The sequence below is a fragment of the Siphateles boraxobius genome, unplaced genomic scaffold, assembly GCF_051911475.1.
Source record: "Siphateles boraxobius isolate OS27281-9 unplaced genomic scaffold, OSU_SipBor_1 65, whole genome shotgun sequence".
Taxonomy (NCBI): Eukaryota; Metazoa; Chordata; class Actinopteri; order Cypriniformes; family Leuciscidae; genus Siphateles; species Siphateles boraxobius.
In genome coordinates, this window is record NW_027509192.1 from 6,061,350 (window position 1) to 6,089,277 (window position 27,928).

Here is a 27,928-nt window from a genome sequence, read left to right on the forward strand (position 1 = left end):
AATAATACTTTTACAACATTTATTATTAATCTGGGTACACGTTAATTTCTACATACAATGATTACATTTTTTACATTCATTTGTTTGTTACAATATGACCAAAAATGAACAATGAATAATAACAGTATATTTATAAATGAACATAGATTAATAAATGCTGTAAAAACGGTTGTTCATTTTTAGTTTATGACATCTAATTTAGAACCACTGATATATGAGAAGACCCTACTGGTACATTTTTATAATCAAATACAAATAGGAGATGAGTCAACTTTAGTAACCTAATAAATGTACAGTGCTGACTAATTAAACTGTTGCTGATAAATGATCATAAATGAACACTAGAGGGAGCAGTTGGCTATAACTTTGTGACTGCAATTTGAAAGCTTTTTCTGTGCTCAAGCAAAGGTGACAGGTGATCCCGAAAACAAGGATTGGTCATGATCATGCATGACGTAACTTTTAATGAATTTAAAGTTATACATAAACTTGTCAAATAATGGTGTAATTTAATTTAGTGTCAAGGTATCATTTTCAGTGGTACTTTGTGGACCAATTCATCAGACATTTTGCTCCAAAACTACACAAAGTCAAGCTAATCGCAACGAAAATAGAGGTGCACTATTTATCAAGATAATTATGGTAATCGGCAGGAAAAACAAAGAGGCATTCCATCCCATTGGCAAGTGAATGGGATGCAAAAAATGTTTGTCTGATGTATGTAGAATCACATTTAACATCTATTCAGATTTAAATCATTGCCCTATATATGTACTCACGTGTTTGAGTTGATTTAACATGCTCATTACAAACTCTCCAAAAAAAAAAAAAACCTGAGTTAGCAAATGTCCCTGTTTCTGCTATTGCTGCCCTGTGGTTAAACAAGTAAGGGAAGCTAATTTAATAACTCTCCAAATTTTCAATAACAGCCTTGATTTTTTTCAGTTGTGCTGCAGGGGTGCGTGAGTCATCATCACAGCCTGTTTTGCTAACAAGTCTGAGTGATGTTGTGTCTCTGGGCTTAAACCCATGGTAATGCTCCTCAGGCCTCAACCATAGCGTGTCTGCATCAAATCCTCCATGGTGAAGCAGAAATTATACACAATTACCTTTTCAAAATGTAAGATTTGTGGATCAGAACAGGATAACGCCAATGCAATTACAGGTAATGAATTATAATTCATATGCATGTTTGTTTTTTGGTCAAAAGTATTATTTTAATGGTTAACATGGCAATATTGTTTGGCTTGTGATGTCAAACTGTCAAATTCTTTCTTTCTTGTAGGTTTTTCAAGAAAGGGAGTAGTTGTTTGTTAGAACAACCTTGCAAAATCCTTCAATCTGAGAAGAATGTTCGCACTTCCCCTGCAATCTCTATCTTATACACACACGCATACTCCCACACTATGCCTGCTGATCCCACTTCATAAAATCTCCCTCTCCTACTCTAATACTAATCAACCCAACAGCAGGCTATCACTAAAATAGCCTGATAAGCTAAACCATCAGAAGCAATGAGTTAGCATTGCTCAGTCAAAAACATGTAGTGTAATGAGTCAAATATATGAATCTTCTTGAATCACACTATAGGTGACCTGTGTTCTCAGTACCTGCTGAGCCAAAGCAGCATGTCAGAGTATTTTTACCCAGCTCCGTCAGAGTTGATCCCCTGTAATTGAGAGGATAATTATCCCTCCTCCTCTTTACAAACAGACTGATAAACACAATTGAAATTTAAAACTAATGATATGATAACATCTATAAGTCCCTTGTTTTCGTGTATATAAAGAATTTTACTTACTGTATTTTGAAGTACAGGTACGTCTCCATATACCCTTTTGAATCCTCATTGGCTTCTTTCATTACATGATACTTCTAAGGAAAAGTTGTTTAAAAGAAGGAACATGGAGAAATAATGTAATGCATTGTGTTCTCAGTAATCTCAGTGATATGTCTTCAATTATAATCTATTTTGTCTACAGTATGAGTCATAAGTCGCCACAGTAAAAGAGACCCTTGTGCCTTACAGATACCATGGAATCCAAGGAAGAAAATAGTCAGGATGATCAAGAGCCAAGGTCAACAGAGCAGATTTGATATGATCTCATCTGCAACAAAGAGATTTAATGCACCATCTCAAGCTATATCATTAACTGGCAAATGCTCTAATTATTCTATGAGGGCAAAGCAATGGAGATTTAGTGGGAGGGTAGAGGGAGGACTAAGCCGGGCAATTAGGAAAAGCAATCTTTGCTCCCTAAGGTGGATAGAGAGAGAGAGCGGTGATAGTAACGCAGTACATGTCTCTTTAAGTGAAGGGAGAGCGAGGGAGAGAGAGCATGTGCAAGGGGGAGGGGGAGTTGGCTGCGTTGGAACAGTCCACCTCTAATGAGCAGATTTGAGAGACACCAGTGTAAGAGAGAGAGAGAGACATCATATGGGGGGATAAGATGACGACGGAGTAAAAGACCATCAGCGTCACATGAAAATCATTCCAACAACGTGATTGAGTCAAGGAAGCACAGAAGAAGGTAAATCGGGAACAGTGAATCTGGTTTTCCCACCTGCAAGCAAACCGGAGCACAGGATTTTTATACAGACCTGAAAAGAGAGCAGAGAGGAAAGCAAAGACAACGACGTAACAGTGCCCAGATAAGGAATTAATCACATCAGTTTGTTTACGATCAAGCTGTGCACTCATCCAGTGCTGGTGAGAGTTTGCATATATATGCATGCGATTGTGTGTGGATAGAGACTGCATTGCTGCTAGAAGAAAGAGACTGAAGCTTGCAAAATCCTTCGCTCTTTTTTCTTGTTTCTCTTACACTCAGTCTCCCTGTGGCATCAGCATGTCGGGTGGGTTTGGTACAACAGTAAGTGAGCTCCTGGCAGAGGGGATGTGTTTGTAAATGCTACCTGCTTGCTTCATCTATCGGCCGTCACTCTGAGTTCTCACAGGTTTCTAGGTGGAGCCTGGTGGTCTCAGCAACTGGGAGGGGAAGTGAAACAGCTCAAAGCCCCAGAGAGGGCGAGCGGGAGTGAGGGTAGGTGTGTGCTGGCACAGGTGCCCTCTGTGGAGGCAGGAACGAGGAGGGGCCCAGAGCACCAGAACCGAAAGAATTGTTGCTGCGCTGGTAACGGTAGAACAAGGCGCATGGCTGCTGTGGGCCCACTTTCATCACTAAGAAGCAACTGCAGGAAAGCAACTTGTGAATAAAAAGCTCCACTCCTGGAAGAGGATGGTCTGAGAGGACTCAAGCTGCTCCTGCCTAGTTTGACAGGAGGGGACTAGTGCCCAGGAGGGCACCTCTTTCTTTCTTTTAACTTTTTGCATTGTTTTTTAAAGGCCAATCAAGGGAGACTTTACAGGTTTTTTTCATTCCCCAGCTTTCCACCAACACCCTGGCCCCGTTCCCAAGTCTGATTTTGTTTGGGTCTTACTTCTTTTTCTTTTCTTTTTGAGATTTGGGGTATTTGCCAAAACCTATTTCATGCATGTCCACTGGGGGCAGGTTCAACTTTGATGATGGGGGATCATACTGTGGAGGGTGGGAAGAGGGAAAGGCCCATGGCCATGGCATCTGCACAGGACCCAAGGGCCAAGGCGAGTATGCAGGCTCCTGGAGCCACGGCTTTGAGGTGGTGGGCATCTACACATGGCCCAGTGGGAACACCTATCAGGGGACATGGGCGCAAGGTAAGCGCCATGGCATTGGTGTTGAAAACAAGGGCAAGTGGGTTTATAAAGGTGAATGGACACATGGATTTAAGGGACGCTACGGTGTGCGGGAAAGCACAGGAACCAGTGGCAAGTACGAGGGTACATGGAACAACGGCCTACAGGATGGATACGGAACGGAGACATACTCTGATGGAGGTAAGAGTCTTATGAAATTGTTTTGGTAAAGAGTTTGAGTTAAAGTTTTTAAAAAGTCTTTCAACTAAATGACTAAATAGTGACATCTCTGCACAAGGGATAGTTCACTCCAAATTGAATCACTCTTGTCATTACAAATCCATATGATTTTTTTTTCTCTGGAACACCCTAATGTTGGACCCCACAGTGTTCTTCAAAGTATTTTCATGTGTATTCAACAAAAGAAACTCATACCGGTTTTGAACAACATGAGGGTGAATAAATGCTGATGGGATTTTTGCGTGAACTGTCGCTTTAATGAATAACACAAAATCTATTACAGCAGAGAGAGAGATTTCTAGAATACCTTGTAATTTCCATTTTTGCACCACTCATCACTTTTTTACTTGTAGTCAGATTTTTTTAATTCTTCCTCTACTCATCATTTGGACAAGCGAATTCCTCCATCCTCCACAAGCTGCTGAGGAGATCAATTTGGAGACTCAAATTAAGGCCAATTGGACATCTAGAGAGAGAGAGAGAGAGAAAGACAAAAAGAGAGAGAGAGAGAAAGACAAAAAGAGAGAGAGAGAGGAATAACGAGAGATTACAGTCAACCTACAAGTCTTGTAAAAGCCCTTGACAAAATACCAGAACACCCTATTTGAGCTGAAACAAAGGTTTCCGTTTTACTGTTCTGGAGACATTACAAACTAAAATTGCCAAAACAAAAGTCAAGACGATATGAAGGTCATATAAGTGACAAAGATCAATGGCCATGAAAGTAACAATAGGCTCATTTACTTGAAACAAGCAAAACCACCACTGTAATATATACTTGACATAATACTCATGCAGTGGCTTACCTTTAAGTGGCCCAGAGAATTTTTTTTTTTTTAAATAATAAATTGATCTGTCAGCGATTATTCAAGAAGAATCACAGTTGTTGAATGTAAATGCATACCTGTGCAGAATCACGTGAACTGAAGCCTCAGTTCTGTGCCTTTTTGTAAAATAAATCTCCCATATTATCACCTTTGATAAAGGTATCTTTGTTAGTAAAGGTGCAATATTAATACATAATATGTAGGTAACATCGTAATGCCAAAATATTAGACGGATAGTTCTCCCAAAAATTTTAACTTAAAAACTTTATTTACCCTCATTTTATTCCAAACCTGTAATACTTTATTTCTTCTGTAGAAGACACAGAAATATACATTTTGAAGATTGTTTGAAATCTTTTTGCATAAAATTGGGCTTTCACATGAGAGTGAGTAAATAATAAAATATTTTTTCAATTTTGGGTGAACTGTCCCTTTAAGTAAATAGGTAGAGTAGGAGTGTGACATACTCATATATTGATTTTTGTCTCATTGATCTAAAGGAAGCTGAATGTATATGTGGAGAAACATATCCAAATATGCATCCTCACACTCTCTGAAGATATCGTTTCAGTGAGTGTGAAAAGTAAAATCAGCACCCCTTTGTCTGCTTTAAGTTGAAGAAAGTGTAAATTCTGGCGAATGAGACATACTTGTATCAAGAGTATCTATTTTCAGAGCAGCATAACCTCTCTCTCTTTGTTTCATTTTCTTTGCATTATGGAAGTGTTGCCTGTTAGTCTTTTACATCAAGTTGCTGTAGAAACACACACAGACTCTGGCAGCAGGTCAGCGTGTCACTGGAGACTCAGTGCTCGCAACTCTGATTGGCTGGCTGACTCGCTAATGGCGTTTACTTACTTTGGTACTAATCTGGACCACTTAATCACAACCACAGTAAGCAGTCAGAGAAGACAGAGATTGATAAGAAAAAGAAAGAAAGAAAATGAGCTAAAGAAAGGAGAGACAATACAAGAGGAGGTTAATAGGGCCACAAAGAGGTTACAGTGGCATTATCAGCTCTCAGTGCTGTCTGAGTACACTACAGCTGCCACATATGAAAGCATCTGTTCATATTATGACCTGAATTCCACCATCACACTAAAGAGGACAGGTTTGAAGAGGGCAAGTTAGTTTCCATTAGCTTCTTCTGCTGAAGAAGAGACTCTCATAGTATGCAATATTATAAACACGTCTTTGCTATAAATATAAACGGACATTTCTAGGCTTGCTGTGAATATGTGATATTTCATTACTATTAACGTTACATCACATGCATTAATCTTTGATTCAATAACATGTCTTGTCATGTTTTACCCCTCAGTCGGCCCCTGAGGGATTACTTGTCTACAGAGAATGGCATTGTACAGGATATGGATGATTTTTGCTTTTATGGCTGCTCTGATTTCAGTTTCTGATGTAACTAATGATTATTTAGAAGTCAGGGAGTAAAGTACTTACATACATCGATGTGGAACTCTGTGTTGCTTGAGGCCAACAGTGTCATCATGTCCACTATGTGGGTTATGTACAGCAATTCCCAGCACTTTTACATGACTAAAACTCAAATGCTGATCAATTTGGCTTCTGAAAAGCACCATTCTGCATTGCTCAAAAGCAAATCGAAAGATCTGGAGCTGGCTTGACAACAAAAGGAAGCATACATATTAGTTATGTGGTTCAAATACATTCAGGATGATTTTATATTGTTCAAAATCCTAAAATGGGGACTATTCCACTTCACAAATACATCACCTACATAACATTGAAAAAATAAAAAGTAAAACTGAAATCCCCTTAAACGGATAACCGCCAGCTAGTCTATGTAGGCTTAGAGAGATTTGGTTTTAAGTGTAGCTTTATTTTTTATTGTGGAGCGTTGTCGCAATACCATTGCCCCATATACAGAACACATTGCCTGATTAAACAACACTTTTATGGCATTGTTTATATAAGATTGACATTGCTATAAAAGTGTGTGGTTTGCATTAGGGTAAAGTCACCTTTGGCCTGCCATATGAAGCACTTATTATTTCCAAAGCTATGATAAATGCCCAATGGATGGTTTATCTTAGAGTAGGTTACGGATAAGAGATCTCTTTAGTCCATCTATGGATACAAACACCTGTTTCATTCATTCTAAGAAGTCCACTGTCCTGGATTTAAGGCCACTAGAGATGAGCATGGCCGACAGATGTGTACTCTGCGAGAGTCTGGCCCGCAACCACACGCATGCAACAATTACTCTGCAATTGCTGACTTTGTGAAAAAGACAAGAGATTAATAATTCATGGAAGTCTCAAAAACAGACATTCTGCCTGCTTTGCGGGAGTCTGCCTTTTCCTGGTATGAATTCTAATTAGTATTGTATACGAGATATTTAGGCCAAGTGTGCCACAACGCCATCATTTCTTTAGACAGACCCGTCCCTGATCACGACACATGAAAAGGAAAAAACTAGAAGTATTCAACCTCGAAACAGAACAGCGAGCATTGTTAAAGAAACTATTATAAATTCAACCCGGGGGAAGGCGCGTGATTAAATCTGTCCTGTGATGTTTCCGCGTCTTTGATCTTTCCGCAATAACCGTTTCCGTTCTGTGTGCCCCGCACTGTTGCACAATGCATCTCATAGGCCTCCGGCAGAAACGCAAGCGAATTAGTTTTGACATGTGGGTAGCAGGACTCATAGAAAGCCAATACCGGACCACTAATCACATAACCATGTGACCCATGTGGGATGTCCCATGCTCATACAAGGCTACTGTTGTTTGCATAAATGTCCCATACAGTAAATCATCAAGCTAATGACAGATCGAAGACAACATTTTTGTTTTTTGCTACTGCATTTTCATTTGTGCTGTGCAGTGATTCAATTAGATGTTCCTCTGATTAATACTAACGTCTGCATCCTCAGAGAGCTCCCGCTCTCTATATTGCATATTCACTCTTGGTTTGTTCAAACAGACTTGTTAGATCTCACAAAGCAAGAGATCTGACATCTACCTCATGGAAAGAATACACGTTGTATTGGATATCTGAACATCTTAACCTCCTGAGCCTCAGCAAACAAACAAACACAGGTTTTGTCATTTCGATTATTTCTTCTAACAAGTGACATACATTTGTGCAAAAAATACCAAATGTGCAGTTGAAATACCAAACAGTTTGATCAAACGTGTGGCCTTAAACAGCAAAAAAAATAAATGGGAATCATTTTCACTTCACTTTTTAAAATGTGATGATCCTATTTAATTTCTTTATGAACTAAGCATGGTTTATGGTTAGTTTATTCATTTCAGTTCATTAATTGCATTTTGGATTGCATTTTCCCCTGATGTTTGTGACCTTATAAAAATAGATATATTATAAATAGCTTTACATAATTATATCATATCATTATAACACTGAATATGAAAGAAAAGCCCAGGATGTCCTTTTCATGATATATATGAAACACTTCAAACTGTGATATATGGTCTAAGAGATAATAGCAAACAACTTATGTCCACTACAGTGAACAAAAATGAATTGCTATATCTCAGAAGTATATAAAACTCAACTGAAACAGGCAGGCTATACACCCACTCTTATCTTCAGAACCATGGAGAGCGCCAGCAGCGCGCCAGTGTCGTGACTGTTCTCCCTCTATCTCGCTCTCCCTGAAAGGAGCTTTCCCACGATATCATAGTAATACAAGAGAAGAGCACACCGATTATATAACAAATTCTCTTCATTAGGCCCACCTGTCATGCTGTTTACTTCTAACTCCTCTTTAGCTGCCTCTTTTAATGAGAAGTTCCTATGACTACCTGCAGAATTATCAAAGGACTGGAAGATTGTGTGTGTTTGTACCACAAGAGATCTCACTTTCACTCCCCAGCCTGACCTCATTGGGAAAACATACATAAGGGACCCTTTAGAATTTGTTTTAACTGACAATAACATTTTCTGAACATCAAAGTGTGAAATCGAAAGAACTACATTTGAGTAACACATGTCCAAATAGTTGATTTCTTTATCCTGACTGTTCCTGTTTCAAAATAAATAAAAAAGTTCAGTTATGGATCAGTTCAAGAGAAGAGTGCTAGCAAAAAGTATTTTGACACATTTTGCACTCCTCCAGATGAAGTATGACAGATATTGACGTACATTCCAAGACAAAACAATACTTGAATTTACACAAATTATCCAATCCAAAGTTTACATACCCTTGGTTCTCTATATTGTGTGTTGCATTCTTGAATGACTCTCTGGTTTGTCCTGAACGGTGAAGATGTCCACTTATTTTGAAAAAAAAAATCCTCCAGGTATTGTACGATTACCAGCATGCTTTGAATGGTTGCAGTGGCTATATGATGTTGAGATCCATATTTGCGACTCATACCATAAAAGGCTGCAAAACAAAATCAGTTATAATCAACACGATATTAAAAAATAATCGTGTTTAAAATCTTGAACACGATAATTACACTAAATTATTAAATCTTATCTTTTAATATAAACATCTGCGTAAAGAGTATGCAAATTATGAGCCTTACTGTAAGAACTAAATACTAACAAACATGTAGCCTACTTAATGTTTCATTATTTTGTGAAGCTGCTTGTAAACACACTGGAATATACTTTTGTGTTTAGTTAAATTAACATTACAGAGTCCATAAATATCATCTAACGTAAAGTGTCAGTAATCTTTTGCTCTTCTTGCACATCCTGTAAAAAACAGTGAAGATTGCATCTTAATTTCAGTCACTGTGACTTGGGAATCTGCCCGAGGCCTTCAAGGAACACAGAGCAGTTCAAAGGCTAATCAAGGACAAGTTTCCCCTTCACATACCTCAAACGGGAAGACGTAATGTACAAAACCATTTCAGCCGGTGGGCGTATCTTGTCCTCAGACCGCCAGACTCCCGAGTCGGATGCTTAGTTTCATGTCTGTGCTAACGCTGTGCCCATCAATCAGAGCCCTACTGACATCAGCAGTTTTACATCACTGTCAGGCTGCCTTTATTCTGGAAGGCCTGCCAATGCATCAAAATCAAAAATTCTCTCTCGTCTATAATCCATTGAACTATCTATTAGATTTGCTTTTGTTTTACGGATGCTAATGATGTTACTGATTAATTCGTTTGCTATACAGGTCTGTAGAGATCTATAATTGTGAAAAATGAGAATAGATTTTGTTATTTGTGGCTTGAAGAAGTTACAATGATGTTGGTATGATGAAGATATTTAACTATTGTTTTCTAAAAAATGTTGCTTTATTTTAGCTGTTACGGTTCAATCTGAAGCGAGCAAAAATGTCCAGTAGATAATGAATGGAAGTGTGGGTATGTGTGTGTTTGTGCGAAAGAACTACACTGCGATTGTTTGGGAAGTGTGAACTGATGCCTCTTCTCTTTCTATGTGTCGGTGTGTGTGGGAACTTTCTGAGCTAATCCCATCACTTTAGGTCTGTGTTTGATCTACATATCACACAGCACACAGCTGCTGCCTGACAATATGAAGAAAGCATCAGCAAGATGTTGGCCACTCCGCTGAATGCAGCATCAGAATGACAACAGCTACAGGCCTGTGACAGTGTGTCAGTTTCCTGTTCTCACTTCAATTGCAGTACTTGCTTTCACTCTTTTATACACACTATTTGCCTACAAGAATTCTTCTTCACATATAATTATCAAATCTTTGAAAGGTTTTTCATGAGGTAACTATTTATGAGTTTGCAATTTGGTATTTCTTTGTGTGAACTGTTTCACATGAAGGTCCATCCCAAACCCTGGGGTAAACCTAACCCTTGTTGGGGTGTATGCAAATAGTCAAATAAAAAAAAAATCATATGAATTCATACAAATTTGCCAAACCCAAGTGTTGGGTTTTACTGATTTTTCGGATGGATGGATGGATGGATGGATGGATGGATGGATGGATGGATGGATGGATGGATGGATGGATGGATGGATGGATGGATGGATGGATGGATGGATGGATGGATGGATGGATGGATGGATGGATGGATGGATGGATGGATGGATGGATGGATGGATGGATAGATAGATAGATAGAGGCAGAGCTGTTTGTGAGCCAGGAAAGTATGTATATTGAAGTGGGGGGCTGGGAAAATCCACCGAGCACAGCTCCAGCCCCATTGAGCCATCCAGCGGCCCTCGCTGACATGCCAACCCACAGAGATCAATACAGGCAGAGGGAATAAGGGCATTCGTATGGCTGAATGTGTATGCATGTAGCTAACAGGATGAGAAAGCTGATAATGTAAAGACAAAAGGGATGAGAGAGAAGAAAAAAAGAGTGAGAACGGATAAGAGGTGGGAGAGATGGTGAGATAACGGAAGTAGCACAGTGAGCTGTGTGTGTGTGTGTGTGTGTGTGTGTGTGTGTGTGTGTGTGTGTGTGTGTGTGTGTGTGTGTGTGTGTGTGTGTGTGTGTGTGTGTGTGACTGCCACAGTAATAGTGCCAGCATGTTCTAGAATGTTGGCCAGGATGAATCATCAGCATGTAGGAATAGTGGTTACATCAGAGTTGATCTCATAGAGCGCAAAAAAGTACAGGACAGATCAGGTGGATCATGAATATACACGTTCCGGTATAAAAGATCAATGCTAGATGATTGCAAACTATTAAAGGGATAGTTGACCCAAAAATTGTCGTAATTTACTCACCATCATATTGTTCAAAAATCCCACGACTTTATTCTGTGGAGAACAAAAAGTACATTATTATATGAAAACTCTTTTTAAATACTTTTGAATATAATAATTCACAAGTTGTACAAACCACATTTTTGCACTTTTTGAGCTTGACAGTTCCAGTCCGTATTCTCTTACATTATAAGGTAAATGATGACAATTTTGATTTTGCGGTGAACTTTCCCTTTAAACATAATGTGTGAAAGTGTGTTATCCAAGATTTCAGCACCACGGAGAGAGCAACTCTGTAACTGGACTTGGTTTTAAGTGTGAGATCAGAAAACTTAGAGAGAGACAAAAAAGACGTATGGATTACAGAGCTCATCTCAGTCTGGAATCATATTTTAAGCAATGTCTGTTTGCTTCATTTGTTGATTTTGCTAGCTTAAAGTGACATGGGCAACAAATTACAAATCAGTTATTTTAGAAACCGTAATTAGTAGGGCTGTCAATTTAATCCGTCAATTTAGTGTGATTAACTATTAAGAGATTAATACAATAAAAATAAACAATCAGAAATCTGAAGATGCGTTGTTGTTTTTTTACATTTTAACTAACTTGTAACATATGCATCCAAAAGATATAGTGTTTCACTAATATATTAGCACCTATTCAATGCTTTGCTCAACTATATAACGTCTTAAATTATCTTCGTTCTTGGGCTTCTCTTAGCAGATTTTGATATATGGCATTAGTTGCGATTAATTAGGCACCAGCCCTAGTACTGAAACAACAACTGTAGGGATTAAAACACTGTTCTTATCACGTGTGAGAACTTTAGTGTTATTGGTTACCCATGTCACTTAATGAAGGTTCCAAGATGGTCATCCATCAAGCCTCCTGACAGAAAGATCAGGCTGCCAGAGCCATAAAGGAAATTTTACAGAACGCGACATTCCATTATTTTGTTGGCACATTCACCAATAAATAACACTGCTGGCGGCTAAATAGATGGACATTGTGATACCTCATGGAGATTAAGATCGATGAGATGAACACTTAGTCCTCTGGGGGAACCATCACAATAAATGAAGTAATAGAGCCAGGTCTGGAGATCATGGCTGCCAAAAACACTCTTCCACTGTTGCCAGTATGTCACTTCCTGTGCTTGCCATTGATGAGGTTGGTCATGCTGATGATGGTACAAGCGATCACATGGTGTGCATCGGTGCCCTAAATGAAATGAGACAATTGTAATTCTTTATATTAGTACAGTATAATATGTGTTAAGAGCAGACGCATTTACAGTCCACATTCTCAAAAATCTGAGGATCTGATCAACTTCTTGGTCTAACTCTGCAGGTGGTCTACAATGCTTGCACTCTGTTTAAACATGCAGTTGCTATATTGAAGTATCAGGCACCTTTTACAAGTTATTTTTATGCACTGCCCTGCTACATTTCATTCTTTTTTATATTAAGTTGTTACTCTGCCTCATTGTGTGGCACAAAAGCAATGAGAGAAGCATTTTATTGAGCTCACGAGAATTATTACTGTTTGTGCCTGAAGTAACGCGCACTGTAGTCCTCTCCCAACTGTATTGAGTTACTCAAAAGGCACAAACATATTACAGAGATGTGAATTGCAGTATCATCTCGGTCACTGTGATTTTGCAGAGTAAGACAAGTTCTATTATATTAACAAAATATGTTGATCCTGAAACAACATTCCTATCTGAAAATGTAGTCCTAACCATATCCCTATCCCTAAACATAACCCTACCCATAACTTATCCCTAAAATCAGAGAAAATGTGAATAACACTGATGGTTGTAAGCCTAAACTTGACATAAAGTGTAAGCTTGTTCCTCATATCTGATTGGTTGATTGGAATGTTGTTCCAGGATAAACAAAGATGTTGATCCAAGAACATGTTGCACTTGGTGAAATCGTGTTCCCTGTATGATCTCTCTGGTGGTTAAGTTTATTAGTGCCAAGGCAGGTAAAAGGGCAGTGCCTGCAGCTAAATCGTTGTCTTCACTGTCCTTTGGTTCTCAATCACATTCACATGTTCAAAGGGACTGAAACGCAAAGCACCTGTTTGTCAGTACAAACTGATATCTAATAAGGTCACCCTCCATTGTCATCAGCGATTTAAGTTACGACAGGCATATTTTTTAAACTTTCCATGAATAAGATGTTTAAGTGAAGTGTTTAACCTCCAGAAAATGGTGATGATAATTTGGGACTGGAAAATTTGGGAAAATGGCAATAAATAATGTGTATTATTTTGTAATGTTGTAGCATAAAGAAAATCAATATATAAAAAATAAAAATAAATAAAAACATTTTGAATATAAGAGCGTAACAGGGTTGAATGGTTGAGTTTGACAAATGCGTGAAACCATTGTGCAACTAGCTGTTTAGGAGCTTTTTCAAGTTACCCAAAACCATTAGAGAAGACTGATTTCTTTGACCAGAATTCTTCGCTGTTACCACCGCTGCTAAAAGGTAGCCTGTTCAGACAATTTTTTTTATACGATGCTTTTCTCAGCATAGTCACAGGGCAATTGTGAAGACTACCAGAGCTGAAAACATGAGGCAACTCTCCAAACTGGAGAAACCCAAGGGCAGCAGACACAGCAGGGGAGCCCTGGGTTTTACATCTACTGCAGTTCTGCAAAATCCTGCAACAGACAGCTTCAATCTGAATTAAATTGTCGATTTATTGTGTACAGTTGTCTCTTACCTCCTGTCTTTTCGTGCAGGTACATACCAGGGCCAATGGGTGGGCGGAATGCGGCATGGATATGGTGTACGACAGAGCGTTCCGTACGGCATGGCGGCCGTCATCCGTTCACCTCTGCGTACCTCCATAAACTCTCTACGCTCCGAGCACAGCAATGGCACAGCTCTGCTGACGGGCGATCGGGCACCTGTGGCTGGCGTGGGGGGTGGCGGCGTCCTAGCAGCGGGCAGCCCGGCCGTGTCCCGTGGAGGCTTTGTTCTGATGGCCCACAGTGAGGCAGAGCTGTTGAAGAACAAAAAGAAGGGCCTGTTTCGTCGCTCACTCTTGAGTGGCCTCAAGCTGCGAAAATCTGAATCCAAGAGCTCATTAGCCAGCCAGCGGAGCAAGCAGAGTTCCTTTCGCAGTGAGGCCGGAATGAGTACGGTGAGCTCCGCTGCATCCGACATCAACTCAACCATAAGCCTTGGGGAAGGGGAGGGCGAGCTGCCAGTGGGCGAGGATGACGTAGACGCCACTACCACTGAGAGTTATGGCGGCGAATGGAAAAACGACAAGAGGACGGGCTGTGGGGTGAGCCGGCGTTCGGATGGGCTGCAGTATCAGGGCGAGTGGTTGGGCAACAAGAGGCACGGCTATGGATGCACCACATTTCCCGACGGCACCAAAGAGGAAGGCAAATACAAACAGAATATGCTTGTCAGTGGCAAACGCAAGAACCTCATCCCGCTACGTGCCAGCAAGATTCGCGAGAAAGTAGACAGAGCGGTCGAATCGGCAGACAAGGCCGCTGACATTGCGAAGCAGAAGGCAGAGATTGCACTCTCAAGGTAAGATGCAGGGTTTCACTTTGAATATCTTTGCTTGCTGCTTGTCCTCAAAAAGCACTCGACCAACCTAATGCTAACATACATCCAGTGTTGGGAAGGATACTTTCAAAATGTATTTCGTTACAGAATACAGAATACATGCCCAAAAAATTAATTTGTAACGTATTCCGTTAAGTTACTCAACGTAACTCTGACGTATTCTGAATATTTGGATTACTTCCACATTGAATTGAATTTTATAAGTGTAGGAATGTGGCCATCAAATCCCGCTTACTAAACAGGCCTATTCTGGTGTATTTTTCTGTTCCAACTGGCTGAATGTGTTAGGCCCATGTCTCCCTGAAAGTGCAATATATTATAATTTGCTATAGAAGAACAAAGACTATAAGTGTATGTTGCGGTCACCGGTGCGGTGATGAGGTGGTGACGCGTTAATGTAACATGTAAAGGTGGCGCTGCCAATAAAGCACCTAAAAGCTGTCACAAAGAACCAGCAAAAGTAATGACTGAATATGTTAGTGTCGGCTGCAATTATGAAGTTGAAGATGCTGACTCGCGATCTTCGCAGCAGCCTAATGAACTTGTCAGACAGAAATGCACATTTCATACGGATTAGCCTACATAAACAGAGAGCAGTCTGTTTTCTTTCATTTTGAATTGTTCTGTTTAAAAGTAGACATGTCTGTGAGGCAAGTAGGCTAGCCTGCCTTATACGCCAAGTTTCAGTTCATTTATGAGACGAGCCCCAGTTCACGCACCGGCGCCTCCGTGCCGTGATATCTATTGTCTGCTATATTTACTACTTATTTATTAGTTCCAGGCAATTGGTTAATGAAACATTGATTAATATTAAGATACAATTAATACAAATCGAAATTCACATTAAAGAAAGGCTTTGTGCATCTGTTTGATGTCTCTGTGAACGTTTTAAAGCAGTCTTTTAGTGCCGCTTTCAGAGTGGTCACGTCCGTAACATTGTTTTTTCCTCATAAATGCGAACAAGAAAAATAAAATAAAATGAATATTTTATGTTCTGTGGAGAGCCAACCCTTCTTCATCCGGTGGGTATTACTTTTGGTTTGCGCAGTGTAGCCTAATTCACAGAAGTACTGAAAAATATTTGGCCTAAAAGTTAAATATTTTTTGTGTCACGCATGTTTATTTCCCTCATATTAAATATAAAACGCATGTGTAGACAGATATTTTTCTAATGTCTGGACTCCTTTATAAAGGGAGTATGGATATACAAACAGACGTTTTGATATATTGGTATCAAATGCATTTTTTCGGAGAATTTGTATTTCTGCGGCAGTGGAATATAATTTATATTACTGCAAATCTCACATCCATAACGCAATTGCTAAATTTTAAATAATTATTCCGCAACTAGTTTTGTGGTGTAGGTCTACGTACTTTATAATGTTAACTTCAAATAATACTAATAGTAATTTAAATATGTGGTAGCATTGGATCTGGACGGAAGGATAACTCTGGGAGTTGGAAGGGGTGTGTCGCGATTCTGCCTTCGCACAGAATTCGTGGATCTGAGTGTCGCGATTTCGGTTTCATATCGCATATCGTTACAGCCCTGTAGCTAGTAGCCTACCTGATACAACTATAAAATAGCAAGGTAACTAGTAAAACTACAGCAGAGGACTACCCCTGGCTAATAAAAAAAAAAAAAAACTTAAGACACTTCTTCAGGTTGGAGGTGGAGTCTTTGGACGCTGAAAGGAGGATGGTTGCTTGCAAGCAGAGGTTGCACTGCAAAGTTATATTTGTTCTCCATTCTCTTTCTTTAATGTGAAATGCTGTTTGAATTTCCAAGATAGAAACGCATTCTTGCCCTGGCTCTGTTGTTCCGGCTCCATCTCTACCTCTAGCTCCCGCTGCTCCTCCGACTTCATTGTGACTGATCACGCAAACCGCGCATTTTTTTCGTTTTCATATTGGGGCTTCTGGGAAATGCATGGAGTTGCTTTAATTTATTTAGAGAGTGAATAAACTCATGAAACAGAAAAGTATTGTCATGTAATCCATTGATTTCAACAACGTAACTGTATTCTAAAAACCAACTATTTAAATTGTAACTGTAACGGAATACAGTTACTCATAATTTGTATTCTGAATATGTAACGCCGGTACATGTATTCCGTTACTCCCCAACACTGCATAAATCCTCAAAGCAATATCCTCATTTTGGGGTGAAAATAATGCTTTTAATTTGCCCCCAACTTCATGATTTTAATAAACTGGCTCCTAAATGGTTCAAAGACCAATTTGACAAGCACGGTTTGCGCTTCACAAATGTTAATCCAATCATATGCTAAAGTACTCCTAATAGCACACATACATTTTTTTTTCGAATAGACCAAAAATGTTGATGACTCATTTTGCAATTCATAGATTTTTGTCCAATCAGATGCTTTATGGTAAGTATGTCCTTTTCCTTTAATACCAACCGACTACCAAGTACTTGGATTCATAGTCATAACGTAGCACAATCTTTTTGAAACAGAAAGTTTGGGCAGGACATCCTGAAGCGCTCTTCAAAAACAAATAGCCATTATAATCCTTAGTTACATCACAGCCATGAATCAATGAACCTGGTTGCAGGTGGTAAAAAGCCAAAAGTTACAAATGATGGAAAATGTTGTTGTTTCTTTTTTTCGACTGTGAAACAACGGTCGGGCCTGTGTTGCCACATTATGGACCAACAAATAAATGCATAAAATATGCGCAGGTAGAATATGCGCATACTATACTGATGATGAAATTTATGTCACGCTTCGCGCACTGCACGTACGCTAGGGTAAACTAAAATATACGTTGAGCTTAAGTGGGAGGATCTTTCTTAATTTAGAAAGCATTTGATTGGATAAAATCTGTGTTGGGCAGGATAAGTCATGAATACTTTCGTCCCATTTTCCTGGTAGAAAAAAATCCTGTAAACATGAAACGAGTGTTTGTGCTAAAAGCACATTTTTTCAACCCATTTTAGAGTGCGCAAGCAAAAATGTGGCTTCAGAGCTAACAAACATGGACAAAGTAACCAAAACTCTTTTTGAATTAATGGAGTCTTAAAGTACATTCCCTTAGCATTAGCACGCACACTCAAACAAACATATGCTTGGACTACACAAGTGCTTGTTGACAGTAGTGTATCGTTCTACAACATGTATCCTCTCGCTTTCTTTACACAGCATCCATAGAAAGACATATTTCTAGCGGTTGCTTGGGACCTGTTAAATAGGCCTTGCTGGTGCCGCTATGTGGTGTGGTTGCTAAGGAAACGTGAATGATTTGTGTCGGTGTCAGCGTGGAGAGAGAATACATAAGTCTGGATTCACTTAATGAGAGTCATGTAGATTCTGGGTGTATCAGCAGACTGACTGATGTCTTTATTGATGCAGAGCAACAGTGGCACAATCAATAACATGGACATGTGGAATGCCATAGTCATAAATTGCCTGATGCTGTTAAGGCGTGTCTCTCTCTGTGTGTGTGTGTGTGTGTGTGTGTGTGTGTGTGTGTGTGTGTGTGTGTGTGTGTGTGTGTGTGTGTGTGTGTGTGTGTGTGTGTGTGTGTGTGTGTGTGTGTGTGTGTGTGTGTGTGTGTGTGTGTATGAACAGTATACAATTTGGTTTAATATTGAATGCTAATTGAAAAAATCCAAGCATTTTTCACCTTGTTGTCTGCTATGTCTCTGTGTTGATGTTGTCTAGACGAGCAGTTTTCCAACCTTTGTTGTCTTAGGTAGCACCACAGTCGCATCAGAACAAACGCTCCTTCACTGACACCAAAACGAAAATGTGTTCCAACTGACATTATACTGAATTTCCTTTAAAAGGGGAGGAAGAAAAAAAAATTAATTTCAAAACATTGCTGTTACTGTTAACTGAGACTAAAACGATGCTAATTAATTACATTTAGATAAAGCCGAAATAAAATGTCATTTTTAGAAAAACAAACATGGAAAAACTTACAGAGTTGTATAAGCAACTAACTGCAACAAAATAAGTTGAAGTACTTAAAGTATTAAAATTAAAATATTTTTTTATTAAAATCTAAAACTAATAAAAATTACAAAAATGTAAACTAAAATTAAAATGAAAAATGAAAATATAAAAACAAGCCAATTCAAAAAATGTATAAATACTATATTAGTTTAACTCATACTAAAATCATACTGTTTCAAATTGAAATGAAGTCATCATTTATCTCAATTTGTTCCAAACCTGTATGACCTTTTGAAAAACAGCAATGTGAGATTCATGAAAGAATCTTTTTTTTTTACTCAAGTCTCTTAATTTAATCAGTAGATTTGGTACACAAAATGGGTCTGAATGATTTGTTGACAAATAATTCAGTTTGTCAACAAACAACTGATTCAGTTTATGTTCAACTCACTGACTCGGTGATCCAGCTGCAGCAGTTTACTACTGATATTTATTAAAATAATGATTTAAATTCTTCACAATAAGCTATCAAATGACTTAGGGAGAAAGTCACGTTTCTCATTTAAAGTACCCATATTATGCTATTTTAAAGGTTCCTAATTTTGTTTTGGATGTCTTCTACAACATGTTTAGATGCATCAAAGGTCAAAAAACACTTTTATTTTCTCATAATATACATTAAACATCAACAAATTTTTCAATGATTCTCAAATGACTCGTCAGAAGATTCAGTCTCTCTAAATACCTCTTTTCTGAGAGCCTGCCCTGCTCTGATTAGTCAGATGGCCCAGTTTGTTGTGATTGGTCAACCGTTTACAGCACAAGTCAGAAACAAAACACCCATTACTATAACTGAACTTCAGCTCCAGAGGCTTCCTAAAACTCAGTGATTATACACACTGTAAAGATAGTAACGATAGCGTACATTTTACCATATCAATCCGAGAGTGAGTACGATGATGAAACATCGGAAGAACTATTTATTCAACCCAAACCTCCATCACAAGGACAACTTGAGAAGAACGTTTCTCAGTGATATACTACTCAGTTTGAGGCACATTATGAAATGCTGCATCTGTAATTTCTCACCATCAGCATTAACAAGTGTATGTCCATCAACAAACCGATGTGTATATTTCTAATTTATTGAGGTGTACATGCGGGAAATGCATCATTAACTTTATCAATAACAGCACATATGTTAGCCGAGCACTAAGGTGAATGACTGATGTAACATTAAAGTTTGTAAAACAAATCGTGCGCCATCCTTTATCATTATTAAAAGTAGCAAGAAAAACAGGCATTGTACATTATTGGACACAATTTTTGGTAATATTGGGCCCTCAACTGGAATTCCTGGAATTCCTGACGAGTCCTTTAGGCATTTCAGTGTCGATTCTTTCTTTATGGGAGACAATAACTTTATTTACAGTGCACTTTCGACTTTACAACTTTGCAGACCGTTTACATTCAAATACAGCTGATTGCAAAGAGAAACCAGGAGAAAAACGAGGGTGACAGAGAATCAGAGATTTCCGCATTATGCCAAGAGTTCTGGAGACTTGCCGGTGATAGGCAGGCAAAATTGGAACTAAGCCAGTTTGCCTATTTATTTTTTTTATCACCCTATCCATTTCAAACCCTCTCAAACCCTCACAAACTCACATTACGCGCACTGTGTGCATCCATGTGACCTGCACAGACATGTTAGGAAATGTGTGTGTAAGCACATACGTGAGTTTATATGCTTGCGTCTGTCCATTGATAGCGCCTACATATGTTTGCATTCATACAAACGTGCATAGGTATGCATGTGCTATATTAAGAGCGTCACTCACCCCACAAATCCCACTGACCTCATTATATTCTCAGCAATGCTATCACTACAGCTTAGCACTGCCCCTGCCAACACACACATACACACGTATACACACAGCGCTCTCGCAGCAACCAATGAAAAAAAGCTAGAAATGTAGAAATAAATCATTAAATGATTTACACTTTTTTTCAGGTTCTAAAGGTATTTATTATTACCTAATTTAAAAACTCTTAAGCAAAAAACACAAATTTAACATGTTAAATTGTAAATGAACCAGTGTAATTTTAGTTTTATTTATATACTAGATTTTACCAGTAGTTTTTTGTTTTCATTTTAATTCATTTTAGTTTATGTAATTTACTAAAATGCGCTTTCATTACTATATATATTTATAATTTACTTTTATTTCAGTTTTAGTAGGTTTAGTATTTCAACGACATACTTTTTTTATTTCAGTTTTTTGCCAAAGCAACATTTCGTTTCAGTTTTTTAAGTTTGTTTTTGATCTAAGTTTTATATTTTACTTTACAGTTTTATTTCAACTCAAAAGTGACCCAATTATTTCTTAATGCATGTTTCTCATCTTTATTGTAAATGAATTATTGGTTCATGTTATTAAAAATGATAAAAAATTACTGTTGTTATTGTTAAACAAAATCCTATTCCACTGAAATGAAGACCTTGCCATCCAAGATAATATTAACAGCCAAACAGTTATTCAGCTGAGCTAACCAATAACCATATAGCTACACAATGAAATGGAGTTCATTTATTGTTTTTAACTTTAACTTTATTGTTTATATATATATATACAAATATATATATATATATATATATACATACATTCACACATCAAAAAAAAAGAAAAACACTAACATTTACAAATTGCTTGACGATGAATTGAAGAAAAGAAGACATTCATATTAAACTTGTACTATTGTGTGTTTGTTGATGGAGAGGGTGGATTCTATTTTTTTTAACCATACCTGAAACAATTTACCCTGAATGGATCATTCCTTGGGGTTCGCTGTGTGACCCACGGAGAAGAAAACAAGAAAAGATTGTTTCGAGGAAAAGCCTAATTGCTCTAAAGGGAGTAATAGTTTGAGAAGAAAGGACTGCTAATGGATTCTCAACTATCAAGCTTACTCTAAAACATTGTGTTTCTCAAAAAACCCTCTCAAACCATGATTTTTCCAAAGCAAGGAGTCATGCCATGCATTCCCCCCCCCATAAGATCCATTTAAGCAAAAACAGTCATGATTTAGCTTTTCTTTGCAATTGTCCACCCTCTCTTGGACCCTAAAAATAGGCTTTGACCCTACAAATAAGCCGGGTTTTTTTTCTTTCTGTAAATTCCCTCTTTGCATGTGAAATGAGAAACAGAGATTTGCTGAGCTTACTTTGGGTTTCATGGCCGTGAGTCAAGCTTCTTAACACCGAATAGGCGTCATTGACGTTTATGCACTGAAAAAAAAACTTGAGGTAAAATCACCTTGGCTGTCTCAAGTCAATAAGACTTAAAAAAAAAATCTCGTATAACTTAAAAAATAAAGTTTAAAATGGTTTAAAACATTTTGATGAGTTGAAGTGATGTAAAAACATGCTGCCATGACTTATTGATCATGTCATTTTTTACAATGTTGCCGGTGCAACTTCGTTTCGGGGTGGAACTTTTAAAGAATAATTGATTTCTTTAGTCCAAAAGATTATGAAAAACTTGATTTCTAATGATATGGTCCTTTTAAACTACACTTTTATACATTTAAAAAGGGTAGTCTAGAACAGGTCCATCAAGATTTGCCATACAATTCCAAAATATACAAATCGAACACTTCCTGACAAAATGTACGCAGACACAACACATAACAGGAGGCAGGATAGACTAGTGGAGATCTAAACGACTGAGAAGATCACATAACAGTTAATCTGATTAGCAAGCTAGGGTCAACCTGGTCAAAGTAGCTACTACAGTAGACCTGTGCTGAGGCACTAACACCGGAAGCAACCGTGACTCATCCGCAACTTAAAGCTTTGTTCTGGTGGTCACGGGGCGGCTTATTTGGGCCATCCATTGGATGTCTTAGTTGTCACAAGAAATCCACCTTTGGACTTTGTTACAAATGTATCAGTATGTTATTTGATTAGAAAGTGACCACCCACTTTTTCAGAGGCTCTGGTTCTGGTATCGTTCCCATTTATTTTCTTAACATTTCACACACAAAAAAACAACAACAACAACACAATTTTCAAAACCTTGAATTCATACAATCAGCTCTGAATCACAACATTTAACTCTAAATAAAATGATTCACATTACAACATTTGATTCTGAGTGACATTATTATTATTATATACTAAATTTACATTTAGGGCCTATCCTATGAATCTTTTCGAGTAAGAGAACCAACAAAACCGCTAACATATAAAATCATTGGTCACTGGTCACATATAAAATCATCTATAAGTCATTGTGAACAAATTACCTCACTTATCCTATTAATATTTCTGAATAATGTAAGAAAATAAAAAAGAGCTAACATAAAATCACTAAGTAATTATGAACAAATTAACTGCTCAATGAATATTTTTTTAATAATATAAAATAAAATAAAAAACGCTAACATAAAATCTGGAATAATGTAAGACAATAAATGCTAACATAAAATCTATGCCTATAAGTGATTATAAACAAATTTACTACTCATCTAATCAATCTTTTCGAATTGTGTTATAAAATGAACAAAAAAGGTCAGATCTAAAATCATTCACTGTAAGTCATTATGAACAAATTATCTCTTCATCTCATGAATCATTTCGAATGATGTAATAGAATCAACAAAACCACTAAAATATAAAATCATTGACTATGCCATTATGAACAAATTAACTACTCATCCAATTAATCATTTCGAATGATGTAATAGAATCAACAAAAATTATCATATAAAATAATTGACTGAACTGCAAGTCATTGGCTGAAATTATTAAATACAATTTTTTAGAAATGTGCAGCAAAATTTTCAAATATATACAAATATAAAAGTAAATTGAGATTGTAGAGAGACTGATTTGATTACCTCAATCACAATACTTCACGGGACTGAGTCTCATTTGAGTCAGAATGCCATGATTCCTTCACTAATTGATGGATCTTGTGGTATTTTACTAGGATTTTGACAATAAACAGTTTTAAAAAAATATTGACTTGTGGCTTCCACTGAAGCATATTATCACTGCATGGTAGATCTGAGTTGAAAGTTTTGTATCTTTTGTATGGAGAAAATGAATGAGATTTTTACGGAACCAGATTGTTGTGTTGTGTTGTATTGACATTGATGCTTAAACGTGGATGGTCATGCTGTATGTCAATGTGCTTGTGGTTTTGATGTCATAAACATTGTTTCTAAATGACCCACACCATTATCTCTGAGTGGACTGGGGCGAGAGCTTTGCATTGTGAATATTAGCATATATTAGCTCTTTTTATGTCAAAAATGCAGAAAAAATCCTGTTTACCATTGTAAATGCCTTTAAATTAAGGTGACTGGAAGATTCATCTTTTTAAATTGATAGTTTAGTTGCACTGTAGGTTTTGGATGTGTGAATGTGATCCTAAAAAAGAAGGCCGGGTGTTCAGATCATTTAGTAAAGTCACGCGAGTAGGAGAATGTGAATGAGAGGCAGGGCTTTAGAAAAAAAGATGCGTGTGTATGAAAGAGAGTGAAAGAAGCGATGGGAGGTTCCTGCACGTGTCTGAGTGTTTAGAGGAAGGACGGAAGAAAAAAAGAGAGTGAGAATCTGTGTGTGAGAAGGGTGAGAGAGTTTGCACGTGGATGAGTGTTAAATGTATGTTTAAAGAGATAGTTCACCCAAAAATTAATACACAGTGTGTGTGTGTGTGTGTGTGTGTGTGTGTGTGTGTGTGTGTGTGTGTGTGTGTGTGTGTGTGTGTGTGTGTGTGTGTGTGTGTGTGTGTGTGTGTGTGTGTGTGTGTGTGTGTGTGTGTGTGTGTGTGTGTGTGTGTGTGTGTGTGCGTTTTAAACAATTGTCAATCTAATAATTGACAATTCAAAAAATAATTTAAATATGATTTTTCCACTGACATACATTATTGAAGAAATATACTACAGACCACAAGTTTAATGTTTTTATGCTCGCAAAGACTGCATTTCAAAAACACAGTAAAAACAGTAATACTGTGAAATATTATTACAATAAATGTAATTTATTCCTGTGATGTACAGCTGAATCTTCAGCATCATTACTCTAGTATTTAGTTTTTTCAAAGTCTTTACTGTCATTTTTGATCCATTTAAAGCATCCTTGCTTGTTAAACTTGTTAAAATGCTTGTTAACATTTGTTTTTTTTTTAAACAAACAGAAAATTCTCTGATAACAAGGCTTTTTTTTTTCTTCTTAATTTAATCCATCATGTTTTAAGATATACACTTTTAAAAATGAGCAGCTCCAGCCTCCATTCACTTTCAACGTATGGAAAAGAGTGGCCAGAAAGTTTACTTTATGTGTTCAGTGGGAGAAACTAAGTCAATTGGGTTTAAAAAAACACAAGGGTGAATAAATGACAGAATTTTCATTTTTTGCTGAACTATCCCTTTAACTGTGTGAGTTAGCGGGACTTGCTGTGAAACAACGTTTAGTCTCTGTTTCCATCAGAAAGTGTGTAGAAACATTGCTACTGTTCAGCAGTATATAAATAGAACGGCAATCAGCACAGCTCGACCCAGACTCACAGCGCCTATGGATCAGGATCCAGTGTGTGTGTGTGTGTGTGTGTGTGTGTGTGTGTGTGTGAGTGTGTGTGTGAGTCCATACACTCACCATTTAGAAGCACTGTATCAGTGAATGGACGTTTCTCACATCCAGCCCTCACGCTCTGACTGTATTCTCAACACCTCCAGAAGCATCCCACAATCCTCCTCTCATTCTCCTCTGTTATCTAATTGTTTGTCCTTTTTATGCCCCACGCCATCTTATTCTCTCTATCACTTTCTCTCCTCTGCCGTTGCCAGGACAACCGGCAAGGCACGGGGTGAATGCAATCCTAAGATCTCTTCATCCGACCTGCCTTGCCGTCACACACTCGAACGCTCTCGCGCCCACATGTTCTGACCACACCACACGCAATAACCACATTAAAACACTCACATTTTAAAAACGCACGCACGCACAGGCACACTTTCTTGCACAAACATGCACTTGGTTTGGCTGGCTGGGTGAAGACAGCCTAGAGCAGAGAGGAAGAGGGTGCAATCGATGAGCATCGACATGCAATACTGCAGCAAGACAGCCACTGCACAAACAAGCAGAGAACGAGACCTGGGGAAAAAGTTCTTCATACCTGGGCTTTGTGTGCTCCATTCACACGAGTTATCTCTCGGTGGAAGAATGCAAAACTCCAAGTCTGTCGAAACAACAAATGTCCTTTAAAAATCTGAAAATAAGTACAATTAAGTATTTTTGTTTTATTTTCCAACACAAGTGTCATATTTTAATATTTATTCAAAAGCATTTAATATTTGAATAATTTATTAATTGTCTAATAATATATGTATTGTTATTTTAGTACAATTTAGATACTATTATAGTTATCAATTTTTATATTTTCCATTTAAATTTTATTTTTAGTTATTTTAGTAAATCAAGATACACTAAATTAAAATGTGAAATAAGTTTAAGCTTTATAATTTCAGTTAACATTTATTTTATTTCTATGTACGGTTTTAGTTTTAGTTTGAGTTTTATTGAACTATAATTATTATTATTATTTAATTAAATGAACTACTACAACTAACAAAGAATTTCAAACTAACTCAAATTAAATTATTAATACTCTAATGTTAAAATTTACTCAATACAATTGAACACTTTATTAATAGTTTAATAATATTTTTTATGAAATTAATAATTTTAATAAATACAATTAAAATTAAATGACTAAATAAAAATACTTATAATTAACTAAAAATAAAATAAAAAATAAATTATTCCTATATTATTTTGCCAATAATGTGTCAAAGTAATATTTTTTCTATCGCGCACAATTTTGCCTCTCAAATCAGTTTATCTAATTTTATATTTACTGGAAAACATGGGCAAAAATACTGATTGAGAAATGATTTGTTTTGCAGTACGCAATCCCACATGTCAGCATGATGCTGTGCGTCATCATCATGCAAAGTCGAAGTCTCGATCGCACACAGGTAAAACAGATGGCTGTGATGAATGGGGAATCACACATTAAAAGATGAGGTTGTGAACGCTAGCTCTCTTTTATTCTCTTAGACACAGAGCACATTGATTTCCTCAGTGAATTATTTAGCAGCCGAAGCAAGCACTGTTGCCTGTTCTTAGAGGTCCATATGGGAATTAGAAAACAGTACTTGTGTATTGTAGAGGACAATTGTAACATTTTGGAGGGGTTGGCTTATTTGTTCAGAAAATGTTGTATTAACAAAATGAAAAAAGTTATTGGAGAATTCTGCAACCATTTGACAGCATGTGATATTTACATTTAAATGTGGTTATTTAAACTGCAGTAAAGTTAGTTTTACAGATCATGAAGTAGAGTCTTGGCAAGTTCACAGAGTTAAAACAAGTTAGAATTACAGTGTCAAAAAGGCATAACTCTGTGGAGTCCCGAGAGCGTCTCTCAGAGTGAGGATGTGTGAAGCTGTGTAATTGTTTGCCTTCAGCCTGTATTTATCATCAACCCTTGGATAATCGGAGTGTCAAGATCTTGGTGAAGCATGTCCCTTATAAACTGTACTTATGTGCATTTTGCTGTTGTCTGCCTCATTAAGCAAGGTTTTCCCAGATAAAAACTAAACAACAAAAACACCCATAAAACATGATAAAACTATAATGGTAAGCCAATACTTACGTATACTTTTGCTATAGGATTACTGAAATTTCAGTGTAAAACTTTCTTTAATGTGACATACAAGTTGTGTTCGGGTCATTTTGACCCGGAGAGGATTTTCTTTTTCCCGAAAATTCTATTTAAAGTTATCACGTTGGACTAAAACTTACTGATTTTACTCACTACCTCGCCCAACAATTTTTGAGAATTTTTCTATTTCTTTGTGATTATTCCCCCTTTTGTTTGTTAATGTGTGTTATGTCCCAGAATAGAGCCAGAATGAGAGTTTGCAAAAACCATGCTAAAAT

General features: G+C 37.5%; 1 protein-coding gene and 1 long non-coding RNA gene across 3 annotated transcripts in view; one reads left to right on the forward strand and one right to left on the reverse strand.

The window, feature by feature from the left end:
* Positions 1–27,928, forward strand: part of jph3b (junctophilin 3b) — a 43,894-nt gene that overhangs the window by 6,286 nt on the left and 9,680 nt on the right. The window contains exons 2-3 of one of the 2 annotated variants that reach the window (XM_077210426.1): positions 2,030–3,877; positions 14,152–14,959. In XM_077210426.1, the coding sequence (XP_077066541.1) occupies positions 3,496–3,877; positions 14,152–14,959 (1,190 nt within the window). In that variant the 5' untranslated portion in view covers positions 2,030–3,495. Of the gene's footprint in view, positions 1–2,029; positions 3,878–4,269; positions 4,394–14,151; positions 14,960–27,928 lie in introns of those variants that run through there. The other variant, XM_077210427.1, reaches the window with a different exon arrangement.
* LOC143720709 (uncharacterized) lies at positions 1,611–25,985 on the reverse strand. Its single transcript, XR_013196621.1, has 11 exons — positions 25,580–25,985; positions 18,647–18,800; positions 14,133–14,414; positions 12,412–12,617; positions 11,418–11,450; positions 9,578–9,761; positions 8,952–9,136; positions 6,202–6,377; positions 4,224–4,382; positions 1,802–1,875; positions 1,611–1,669 (listed from the first exon to the last, which is right to left on the reverse strand). It is a non-coding gene; the product is annotated as an uncharacterized LOC143720709 (long non-coding RNA).